Source organism: Pristis pectinata, chromosome 20, assembly GCF_009764475.1.
Source record: "Pristis pectinata isolate sPriPec2 chromosome 20, sPriPec2.1.pri, whole genome shotgun sequence".
NCBI classification, from domain to species: domain Eukaryota; kingdom Metazoa; phylum Chordata; class Chondrichthyes; order Rhinopristiformes; family Pristidae; genus Pristis; species Pristis pectinata.
The window spans coordinates 32,034,462-32,047,726 of NC_067424.1; the positions used below are offsets into that span (position 1 = coordinate 32,034,462).

The window sequence follows — 13,265 nt, forward strand, 5'->3', positions numbered from 1 at the left end:
ATAGCCATGGCACTCACATGGGCCCCTGATATGCCTGCCTTTTCGTCAGCTACGTGGAAAAGTCCATGTTCCAAGCCTACACCAGTAGCACTCCCCAACTCTTTCTCTGCTCCATTGACGACTGCATTGGTGCTGCTTCCTGCACCCGTGCTGAGCTCGTAAACTTCATCAGCTTTGCCTCCGACTTCCAAACTGCCCTCAAATAAAGTCCTGATGAAGGGTCTTGACTCGAAACATTGACTGTTATTTCCCTCCATAGATGCTGCCTGACCCTATGGGTAAGAGTAGGCCATATGGTCCTGAAGACAATGTTCAGCTGTTCAATAAAGTACATCAACTCCACTGTTGTATACGATCCCCATAACTCTTAAATGCCTATTGCCTCAAAATCCAGCTCAGCCCCCAGCCCTCTGTGGTAGGAAATGCCAAAGACTTACAAACCTCAGAAGTTCTTCCTTGTCTCAGTCGAAGTGGGTGATTGCTTAGACTAGAGGACCACAATTTTTGTTTCCAATCGGTGTTGGGGGGCAGGTTGACAATCTAAAGCTTTTGGTGCAAGATTAAAACCCAAACTCAAACCTAATCCAACCCCAAACCCAATCTGAGCCCTTGTATTATCCCCCCAACCCCCCCCCATACTTGATCTGACCTAGCCTGAAGATTTTGCAGAATATCACGCCCAACAATGATACTGAATCAGTTGAACTTCATGCTCAATAAAACACCAATCCCAGGTGAAGTCCTCTATTCACCCCCTCATAGCCAAATGTCGCCACCTCACCATGGCACTGAGGTAAACTATGCCAGGGAAAGGCCAATTGCAAACAATGTTTCCTGTCCACTCTCGCACTGATTGTCACTATCTGCTGCTCACACCCAGTCAAACCTGAAAGCAACACCCAAAAATAACCCTCCTATCCCATGTCACGTCACTCATCAGCTCCCTGGCTGAATGTTTATCGAGCACATCCTGAAACAGAGTCAAACCGACCTGGATAAAATACTGAACCAAGCCAGCACAACAGGACCCAACCAGAGTTCGATGCAATTGTTTTGGTAAAATGTAGAATGGAACCGATTCGACCAGAATTCAATACATACATTTACTCTCAACAAGTTTATGCTGGTAGACAGGATGTCTGTGTGATTCAGGATAAGTTTCATGCAGGCTCTCAAAACACTTTGATGAAAGGACATCCAATGACTTTTCCCAGGCCAATAGCTACGTAACAAGAAGAAATAATGTTTATGAATAACCAGGCATTTAAGCTGTTAAGATAGCAAAAACTAGCACTCTTAACGTTCAGCATTTTATTTGTAAATATTCAACTATAAAAATGTAATACAAATTCCATTAAGATTTTGCTACAGATAATTAATCCTGAGAAGTAGACTGTTTTGGAAACCTCAGTTGGTATGTTGGTCAAAAAGGAAGAACAACCCTAGCTGCTGTAAGTGTACAATAGGCAGTTACCTAATGCATAGGGAGAAGACAGAAAATAACATGTTTTTGGGCCACTTTAAAATTGAGATTATAGAATACTGTTCTACTGAGTTCAAAACACACATGAAATACAAACAAAAAAATCCCGTTTGTGTCATTACTGCAACTAGTGTATAAACGGGAACACAAGTCCACTTTGAAGACAACAAGCACTGAACCAAAAGGGGGTTAGTAGTCCCTTCATCATCAGAAGTCCTGTCGAATGTTTTCTTTGTTCTCGTCCCCTTGCTGTTGTTTCATCTTGTTTATTTCACCTTCGAGCTGGACAATTGCTCTCTCGATCTCATAGTTTTTGCTGACTAATGCAACCCAGCTGAAATGGAACAGTGAAGAGAGATGTTAATTGCTCAATTATTGAAAGTGAGATTTTTTGCTACCGTTGGGATTAAGACTGACGACTCATTTGCTTAGAGTTCAATGCATTTGCTCAGTAAAGATACACTTAATGCACAGCATTGGCCATGACGACTCATTTTCCCAGTACCTGCACCCATCGTTCTCAGTACACGCAACACCAAATAACTAGTTTCAAATACTTGTTTAAAAAAAAATACATATTCAAGGATTGCCAACCTTTACTGGGCTGTATCACCTCCACACAAGAAACTAAGACAGTGATTGACAGTAGGTTAATTGGCCACAGCCCAACTCAAAACAAGGGTACCCACTTTCCTAAAGATGGAGAGATTCCTGGTTGATATTTTATATACTCTTTCCTTGTCTGTGGGACTTAACTAGATAGAACCAGTGCTAATTCAAGACAAAAACAGGATGGAGGGTTAGGACCTGTTAAATACACCTGGCCTTCATTACACACTACCAATAGACCATGGGTGGACAGGGAGCTGATAAATTTTAAACAAAGGACTGGCAACAAAAGATAACAAGCCTCTCCTTTAGCAAATCCTACTGGTGTGCTTTTTTAATGCTGTAAAGTGTCCTGAGATCCTTCACATAATAAAGGAAAATAATTACTTAGCCAAAGTTGTTAGCAAAAAATTCAAGATACAGTGATGGTTATACATCCATTCCATCCACTTATCACAGCCTTTCAACATTCACCCTTTACCTTATTGTGTACTCAAATTACTTTCAGTTTGCAAGTGCCCAAGCTACTTTTCCTCACCTTCTCCTTCGGTAATGAGTTCCATCTTCTCCAAGAAGTTACTGCTCCTTTTCCAGTTAGATTTACAGCTCAATATTTCCCATTTATTCGATTTTTTTTTAAAACAGTCCCCTATTTCTGAATGCACTAGCTCATGCTAATTGCAGTTCCACCATAATACCATGTCGAGGTTATGTGAGTGAGTTGACACGTTATTCTGATCTACATTATCCAGGTGAAGAGCTGCTGGATGGAATATCAGAAAAAACAAGTCGGCCAAAGTACTAACTTAACTGCAGCTACAGATGTGCCGACTAACAAGGCACAGACTCAGCTAATCCATTGCTGAGTTGTAGCATGTGCAGTCCTTCTTGAATTGTGGGGTCATTCTAATTATCATTCAAAATGCATTTCTGCTACAGCAGAATAGCAGACTGGTTGCAACTAATAGCTGGGCTTTTTTTTTTGTAAGAGCCATTCAATTATCTATTTCCCTACTGTACGAGCTCCTATTTTCCCAGCTTGTAGTACGATGCAAAAACAAACCTCATCACTGAGAAAAGCTGGAAGTTAGCATGTGGCACTTATTTCTGCTTATAGATATCACCCTGTACAGAACAAAAAAATAATACCCTGCATTTCCCAACCAATAACAGATTAAGGTTAACAAAAGCCAGTCTGTTCTACTTCTTGACCAAGCCAGCATCACTTGCATTTCCCAAATTTAAACAACCAGAAGGAAGCACATGGTGACCTACAAGTCCTTGCTACTTCTCATCTATTTCCCACACCTCTGCTCTCACCCCCTCTCATCCCACACAGTGCAAGGATGGAGACCCCTCGTCTTCACCTTCCTCCCCACCAGTCTCTACATTCAGTGGATCATCCTTCATAATTTCTGCCCCCAAGAAATTACTTCACAAGACTCCACCACCAGGCACATCTTCCCCTCTTTTCAGCACTTTGTCCCCTTTCAGCACTTTGAACAATGTTTTCCTCATAATGATCATTATGGCACAAGAAAGGTGCCATGTGTTTTGCAGCTTAATACTTTGCTCAAGATCCCAGATTTCATTTATATCAAGAATGATTCGATCCTTTTTATTGATGATCATAATGTCAGTAAAATCATGCATTCTGTACACATGCAGAATAACCCAGTTGCAATTCCTGCAAATGTTCATCCTTTCCAACTCCACAATCAACAGCTTAAACCATTCTTGTCACATAAGTATTGTGATTATAAATGCAATCCAAAGGTTGTGAATCCTGTAATGAGCAACTTGTTTCCGAACTTCCCCAAAGACAAAATCAATGGCATGATCGAATACCCTCCAGCACTGGTGTACCATTATGGCAGTGTGAACACATTAGCAGTGCTACATAATTGATCAAAAAGGCACAAAATGAACTGTAGGGATAAAAAAGCAATATTTTTAAGCTGCACAGCAGTGCTAGAGGGTTGACTCAAGGATAAATGCTGGGGTTTCAGCTATTTGCAATATATATTAACCTCTTGCCTGAAAAGCAGCACGTTTGCAGACACCAGAACAAAATGTGTGCAAGTACATTGAGGAGGTTACAATGGAGAGGGATTTAGTCATATTAAATGAGTGGTTAAAAAGATGGTATATTAATAGGAAGTTTTCCACATTAGTAGAAATAGTATTGATTTAATATTTAATAGATTAATATGTGGCGTTGAGAGATACCAGGGGTGTTCTCAACCAAAAAGAAAAGTTAACATCCAAGTACACTAAATATAGTGGCAGATGGAATATTAACCTTTACTGCATGGAGGAAGAAGTTCAAGAGTAGGAAGGTTTCACTACAATTGTACTGGGCTTTGGTACGACCACACCTGGTGCACTGCTATAGTATTAGTCTCTAAGAAGGATACACTTCTCTTAGAGCCAGTACAGCAAAGGTTCATGGGTTGAAGGGGTTGTCTGAGGAGGAAAGATTGAGCAGAATGGGCCGACATTCACTTCACTTACTTTCTGCTTTTGGATTATTGTCAGGCATTCAATTGAACCATCTCTGTCCTCACTAATCCTTGAAATCCAACTAATCGGTACTCCTCTCCCAATTTCTTACAACCCAACCATCTTCTATCCATGTTTTGATCAATTGGATCCTCTCGGTCCTTTTGATCTTGCCTATCCTCTTGCTTCCCATACTTTCTATTGATTTAACCATTGGCTCCATTCCATTTTTTTTAAAAATCTGCTCTTTTACTTGGCTTATTGGCCTGCCTCTCATCTTCCTGCCTCCCAGTTCATCAGTCTTACTATCCTCTGTTACTCCCTTTCCCTTTTGAACGAACCATCTGTTCTCCTCCTTTTGATCTATCCTTTCCTCCCAATTCCTTGATTATATTCTTTAGTTCTTTAATTCAATTAGCCTCTTCCTCCCCACCTCTTCGTTTATCTTGTTACCTACCATCAGTTACTCATTTTAACCATCCTCTGTCCTGGTTCTTTGATCTAACCATCTTGTCTCCACTTCCCAGTTCCTATTGATTTAATTATCTGTTTCTTTTGATCTTTCCTTTTCCCTTATCCTAGTTTCTTTTGAATCAGCAGTCCTCACAGTTTGTTTTAATCTATCTAACCTCTCCCCTCCTTACCATTCTGGAATCATTTAACTTGCTCTAACCTTTGAACTAATCCCATCACTCCACTTCTGTGTATTAAAATCTGTCATTTCACTGCAGCTGTTCTGCACATTCCTTGCCGGTTCTGCGTGCACATGGCCTTTAAGCCATTCATTCCACACTGGTAATTCAGTGACCATCTAATTAATCTGTCTTGTGGATTTAACTTGCTTTTCATATATGTGATCTTTACCAGTTACATTTCTGCATTAGTCTTTTCATATATGTGATCTTTACCAGTTACATTTCTGCATTAGTTTCCGAAATAAATAAAACATACTTTGAGGAAAAAAGTGCTCCAGACTTTAAGAATAATAGCAGAATATTTTTTGTTTCACCACTAAATCCAATTCTTATACTTGTCTACAATTACTCAAATATTAATCCTCAATGACATCAAGTTTTCAATTTGCATTTACTGGAGTATTCCAAATTTAATACTTGTTGCCAGATAAAGATGAATGCAGTCACTACAGACTCATATCCAGATTAAACAAATCTTTCCCACATTAAGCCTTTTCATTCAAGGCTGCCAAAGTTATCTTACTATGGATTGCAGAGAGGCATAGCAGGATCATGTGCAATCTTAAAAAAAAGAATCAATGGTCCCACAGATCTTCATTTATTGCATATTGTTAACAGATTAAAGACTCCGCTATTTATCATGACTGTGCAGCCTCCAATAAGACTGTAACAGCGCGTGTGGAAATGGCCAGATTGACAATGCACAACACCAAGGCCAACACAGAAGTCCCAAACCTCTTCACAGATTTTCATTGCTGCTGTTCCAAAGCACTCTGGTGCTGGATTCCTCATGGAGTCCAGTGGCAGAGTGGCAACATCCAAGTTTCCTATCAGTTTATTTGGGAAATCTAGGTGCAGGGTGTGCGCTAGGTTGGCCGATTTACCTCCATGCACAGTAACAACTACATAAGAGATGGCAAAGTGACAGGATTTTTTTAAATTAACTGAGTTAATATTTAACTATACAAATTGTATTAAGTACTTTCCACTGTCTTAATTAAAAATAATTAAAAATCACTTTAATCGCATAATTTTAGTTTTTGATTACTGTTTAATGTCAGAACATTCACAGATTCAGAGTTCTTACAGCCAGTTCTGCCTGAGGACTGTTAGAGTCAAATTGCCATGAGAACAACCACCAAAAACAACTATACAGCCAGTGTTATTCTTATGGCAACAGGGTTAACGGGGGGGGGGGGTGGGGGGGTGGGGGTGGCGGGGTATGAAAATGGTTCACTTGAGTGGTCTGGACAGAACCACAGTGTGGACTGCATTCACTCATGGACCACATGTATCTATCATTGAGATATCCAATTAGTTCTACTCCTGATGTTTTTCCATTCAGTAAAAGTTACTACAGAATATGCTTCCACCACTCTTTTAGGCAGTGCATTCCAGATTAAATTTTACTGCATAAAAACACCATCTCCGCACTGGTTCTTTTACAAATTAGTTTAAACCTACATCCTCTTCTTAATGATTCTCTTGACATGAAAACCAATTCTCCTTAGGTATACAATTATAAAACTCAAATGTTGAAACTCCATCTGCTCTTAATCTCCTCTGCCTGAGGAGAACAACCCGAGCTCTTTTACCTTCACAACACTCACATGCTTCATACCTGGTATTGTCCACCAATACACATACAGCACTAAAAGCAACCCTCTCCTACACCCCAGGCTCACAAAATTCCGCAGATGTACAAACTCAATTAGGACACAGATGTTTGCCCTTCAAATTGCCTGGGAAATGACTGCAAATTCTTCAGTTTTGGCTCCTGTTTTTCTGCAGTGGGTTGTGCCAAAATTGAGGACGGGCCTTTCATGGTGCCTTATTCATTTAACTGTCCACTTTTCTTCATGATTGCACGTGATGGTTGTGTGAGGAACGCAAAGCCTTCATCTGATCTGTGATTGCGGTAAATTACTTAACCTTGTTTTTGCTCTTTAACGTATTTGAATTCCTGTATTGCAATTTCTCCAGGTTGGCATTTTTTTTGGTACAGAGGGTGTCAATCTTGGCATACATTGCTGTGATCATTGAACCAGGGTTGGTTTGACAGCAATGGCAGAATGAGGGACATGCAGAGCTACAAAGTTGCAGACTGTCCCAGTGGTCCACAGCACCTCACGTACACCCAGCTTCGGGTCAGCTAGGTGTGTTCCGAATCTATTACATTTAGCTTGGTGGTGGTGTCACAAGACATTTTAGATCACATCCTTTGTGTGAAGACAGAACTTGTTATTACAAGAAATGAAGAGGTCATGACAGTTAGGGAAGTGGGCCGAGGAGTGGCAAATGGACTTCAATACAGACAAGTGTGAGGTGATGCATTTTGGGAAGTCAAACCAGCATAGGACTTGTACTATTAATGGTAGGGCACTAGGGAGTGTAATGGAACAGAGGGACCTAGGAGTACAGGTGCATAGTTCTTTTAAAGCAGTGTCACAGGTAGATAGGGTGGTGAAAAGGATGTTTAGCATGCTGGCCTTCATCAGTCAGGAAAGATATGGTTAAACTGGAAAGAGTGCAGAAAAGATTTGAGGATGTTAGCATGATTAGAGGGACTGAGTTATAGTGAGATGTTGGCCAGGCTAAGTGTTTATTCCTTGGAAGATAGGAGAATGAGGGGCAACCTTACAGAAGTTCTTAAGATTATGAGAGGCATAGACAAGGCGGATGGTAACATTGGTAAGGGAGTCCAAAACTAAGGGGCATAGATTTAGGGTGAGAGGGGAAAGATTTAAAAAGGGACCCGAGGGGCAACTATTTCCACACAGGGTAGTGAGTATATGGAATAAGCTGCCTGAGGAAGTGGTTGAGGCAGATACAATAGTATAATTTAAGCAGCACTTGGATAGGTACATGGAGGGGTGGGGACTGGAGGTTTAGGGGCCAAATGCAGGAATCTGGGACTAGCTAGGTGGACAATGTGATCGGCATGGACTTGATGGGCTGAAGGGCCTGTATCTATGCTGTATTGCTCTACGATCCTACTGACATTGCCAGACAGATCTGCAACAGGTCCAGTTTTGAAGAAGTTGATACTCTAGGTGTTCCTCCCACCATCTTATCATCTGCACAGTAGCTGTATCTTGCAGGACCTGCTAGCTGTGTCAGCAGTGACACTACCTTGCTACTTTGTGATTAAGGCTGAAGGTCCACCACTCAGAGTACATACTACACTCTTAGCTTTCCTAGCTCTTTGAAGTAGAATTTGACGTGTAATAGGATTCATCAGGTGAGGGTCATAATCAGTAGATTTTCTTGCCTAGGTTTGATCTGATGCCATGAGATTTCATGGGGTCCAGAGTCAAGTTTGAGAAGATTTGAGGGCCATCTCTTCCCAATGGTATACCATTGTGCCCCACGTCTGGAGAGTCTGTCTTGTCAAGGGACCAGTGTGGGTTATAGGCTGAAAGTTATGATTTTGTTACTGTGATTGTCAGACAGTTGCTTTCATTGTTTGTGGATCTGCTCTTCTAAATTAGATGGAAGTCCTTCGGATGGTCATGAGGCAGATTTTGCAATGTTGGCTGGGTTAGCTTTACCTTTTCTCACGTTAGGTGAACCACCCACTATTGTTGTGGGTAGTTTTAGGTTTTCTACAACTGAATGGCTTGCCATGCCAATGAAAAACCAATTAATTGCTATGGGTCTGGAGTAAGAAATAGGACATACCAAATGAGAACAGCAGATATTCTTCCCCAGTGTGAAGCAAATGTGTTTTTAAAAGCACTTGGTGGTTCTGTCTTCACCATTGCCAACATTAACATTCTGTCCAGATTATAACCAAATTTATATTCTCCAGCTGCCACAACTGGAGCTGAATTCATCTTCAGATTAGTCCAGGATGCTTTTAAACTTGTTTTGCATGTTTAAATTCAATGCACTAGTCATGTTGGAGAAATTCATTCTTAAGCTCCATCAGTGGCACAGTATCCGTTTGCTGTATGAAAGGGATGTGCATGCAGAGTTATACAACAATTTTTTCTTGAGTCAATTGATCACGTACAAATCTTGAGAGTAGGGATCAGATTTATGTTGCTACTAGCTCCTTTTGAACTGAGAAATAAGCAAACTTGCGAAAATACATTAAGTAGTATAATAAGCTGGCAAATCTATTCCTCACCCTTTATGAGTACAGCAAATTCTACAATCCAACATTATTTCACTCACTTGGATTCCATTTCTCGAAGTTTACTGCCAGCAGCAAGCTGGTCGTTTTTCCTCAGCCAGTTTAGGTCTTGAATTTGTTTTCTGAATTAAACAGAATTGCACATTAGATGTAGACAAAATTAGGAAAAATCGGTTAAAAAAAAACTGTTCCTCAAAAAAAAAATAAGGAACTGAGAATCAGAAGATTTTCATTTCTGATCACCATTTAATGACATTAGAAAAAGTGCTTGTGCACGAGGCTGGCCCATAATCCCTTCCACATGTTACATTCAGGTGACATTCATCATCTATGGTCAAATGCGACCAGTAGGCAAGTTGGTGAGACACTGGACATCACCAGCCATACTGCACCATATCAAGATCAGCACCTTCAGTATAGAAGAGGGGTAAAAGAAAGGTACATTGGAAGGAATAAAGTTTAAACACTTTAAGAGATTACTTCCATAAATTATTTCACAAAAGATTTTATATAAAAAAAAAACTTCCTTCCTGCCAGATACTGGGGCCACAAGGGCTTGAGGAAATCTGCCAACTAATGTGTACAGTTTGCAGACTAGGCATCACACCAGCACAGAGAAAACGAAACAAATCAGCCTTTCAGGAGAGAGCACTTCCTCATTCCTGATACAAGTCAGATCAATCACTGCCGAACTACTACAGGAGTGTACAGTCAACTGTTTGGAATTCACAATTTAACTGATGAGCTTTGAGTTAGTGAGGCAAGTTTCAAACATTTCCTTCTAGTCAACAAATGGTTTATTTGCCATGCTGAGTTAAAGGATTTACTGTGCACATATATAAAGGAAATTGAGCAGAAAAACCACAACTTTATGTATTGCAATATATTTCGGAGTTCACATTCAAAACCAAACATGGCTTCCAAACACGGTAGGTTTGCAAATATGTAAAATATAATTGTTCTATTTGGTGCTATCCACCCTCCCTTCCCCCCACCCCCCACCCACCCCTTTCCTAGTTATGATCTCAACTCTCCAAGGAATTTTGTCAGCAATGGACAACAAACATAATTTGGTGCTTAGTTACAGAAAGGCAGTAAAACTTAAAACTCCAGCGAGAACACAACAATATGCTGAACATTCCATAAGCTAAGCATTATCCCAATCATTTTTCCAAGGAACACATGGCAACATTTCATGCAACACACCTAAGCAGAAGCAGCAGAACATTCTGGAGGATTGTAACCATCATAACGTGATAGTATTTCATAATATCATTCAGATTAAATACTATGGTTAAACTATGAAACAATTTAATCTTGTACGATTCAGTGGTCTATCCTAGAAATGTCTACAATCAAATGCCTGTAGACAGAAGTTCAAGAAATTTGCACATGTCAAGGACTGTATTTCAGATCGAGGAAGAGATCTACTGTCTCAAGATTAGATCTCTTCTATCCGTAACCCAAGGGTAAACAACCATTCACCATCTCCTTCCAGTGGACTAACAATTTACACAGGAGCCACAACCACCAGACAGACACACACAGACATAAAAACCAGCACAACTCAAAATACTTACCTTAGTCTCTGCAGTTCCTTCTGAGCATTTTCAATCATCTGTACCAGATTGCTAATAACAAGGGAAGGGAAGGGGAAAAAGAAACTTAAGTACTTGTAAAATGATTATTTGGTTACCAAGTAATTTGTTATGAATCGGACAAACAAATTTCCTCCAAATTTATTGACTTAATTCTCTGCCAGCTTAGGTACCAACTCCATCTCCGCTTCCAAATTACTGCCCTGCCTCTGCTTATCCGCTGTTGAACCCTGATCCTAGTCTTTGGTACCACAGTACAATTGCAATAATCTGCATCTGACTATACGGAAATCCTGATGGTTTGTAATCTGGCTCACCAGGCAGTAATTGCTACACTCCCTTTCAGCTCATTGGGCACCAGTTCCCACACTCCCTTCCAACCCAAAAGGGTCACAGTTTCCACACTCACTTTAAACTTACCGGATTCACTGGAAAATTAAGATACCACATTACTTTTTTTTTAAAATAGTGAATTAGAAGTGTTGTAGGAGTAACAACCAATAGTCTGGAAAATCTGCTAGTCCGGCACCAAAGTCCCAAGCGTTCCAGACTGGCAGAGTTTTACTATACTTTATACCTTGAGCTCAATAAAAACTCTGCCGCCTGTATTCAAATTTGTACCAATTTGCTTAATTATCATCCCTCTGCTCATGAACCTATCATGGCTCCCAATCGAGCAACTCTAATATTCTCACCCAGTCTTTGAAATTGCTTCACATAAACACCCAAACCATGAACTATTCCTCAAAACTCCAAGCCCTTCTGTTGTTCATACTCTGAGATTTCTTGTTGGTTCCCGATTTTCATCACTCCAGAATGATGCCTTCCCTTTAGCTGCTTCATCCCCAAGGTTTGAATTTCCTTCCCTAAACATCTTTCCATCTTTCTTCTGCAAGAGGTTCTTTAAAATCTACTTCTGATCTGTTGTAATATCTCCTTTTGTGGCTTAGGTATCTCATTTCAGAAACTCAAAAGATACAATGTAGGGATTGGATCATGTTTGGCTACAATCTATGTTAGTGACTCTGCAACAGTCCATCTCATTCACACAATGAATTACAACAGCTACCCAAGGGCCACAAAACCCCTGAAAACAATAGTGCCATAAGAATGGGATAATTTGATTTTAGATTAAAATGCAGCATCCCTCGTCATTGAATCGAAACCTCATCTCTAAAATTCAATTCATCGACTAGCTGAAAGAGAAATGCACAACTAAAAATCTTAAATAACATTCAAGACAGATGATTCTTAAAGGCACAAGGATTACTTGTGATTAAAATCAAAAGAAAATATGACTAAAGTGCTTCAAAATAAAGTGTTTCATTTTAAACAATATTTTGTTACTTTTCAAAGGTTTCATTAAATTGAGTTCATTCAAAAGTTAAATTATAGACCTTTCCAAATTACTGCACTATGAAATAATAAATTAAGCAGAATTTACAAGGAAACAGACTAATTCAATACAGAGAAATCATCCCATTAAAAATTCAGTGTGAAGGAGCTCAATATTAAATTACCATATTGCAGCAGATATTTCCCATTTAGTTTACTTCAAAAGTGAATGTAGCTAGGCACAATAAAGCTCCTTTATCATCCAAGAATGTCCCTAACTCCAACTTGAAACAGAACTATTACAGCAGCAAAGAAATATTCCAGATTTGTCCATGAACAATTTTTCAGTCTAAAGCAAAAACGGGAAGTGCCCAGCAGGTCAGAAAGCACTTGTGGAGAAAGAAACAAAGGAACATATTTCAGGTCAAAGTCCTGACATGAGAACTGGGAATAGTTGAAGGGTAAACATATGCAGAGAAATGGAGGGTCAGAGAAAAAGGAGAAGATCTGCGACAGGGTGAAAAGGCAGAGTGTTTTATAGACAAAGGGAATGATTGTACAAGAAGAAAAAAATCCAGAATAGGTGCAAATGTAGAATAATGACCTAAAATTACCAAATGAACATGAAAGGAATCTGCAATGAAAATAATGGAAATGTTTATTATCCATAATGGCTGAGCTCAATTATTGAGTCTGGAACAAACAAGTCAGTTCCTCTAACATGTATTGAGCTTGGTTGAAACCATGCAAGAGAGACAGAAGACTAATGAGAACAGGAGTGAAACAGTTAAAGTGACTGGCGGCTGGAAGCCTAGCATGCTTACAGACTGAAACAGCAGTCACATTCTGCAAAGAATTCACATGATCTGTTTGGTCTCCAGTGTAGAGCAAACCACATCATAAGT

At 39.8% G+C, this 13,265-nt stretch overlaps 1 protein-coding gene across 2 annotated transcripts in view; it reads right to left on the reverse strand.

The window, feature by feature from the left end:
- Positions 1-1,296: 1,296 nt before the first annotated feature.
- bcas2 (BCAS2 pre-mRNA processing factor) overlaps positions 1,297-13,265 on the reverse strand; it is a 33,889-nt gene continuing 21,920 nt past the window's right edge. The window contains exons 5-7 of one of the 2 annotated variants that reach the window (XM_052034707.1): positions 11,008-11,058; positions 9,469-9,549; positions 1,297-1,817 (exon numbers count right to left, since the gene is read on the reverse strand). In XM_052034707.1, coding sequence (XP_051890667.1) covers positions 1,691-1,817; positions 9,469-9,549; positions 11,008-11,058 — 259 coding nt within the window. In that variant the 3' untranslated portion in view covers positions 1,297-1,690. The remainder of the gene's footprint in view (positions 1,818-9,468; positions 9,550-11,007; positions 11,059-13,265) is intronic. The other variant, XM_052034708.1, reaches the window with a different exon arrangement.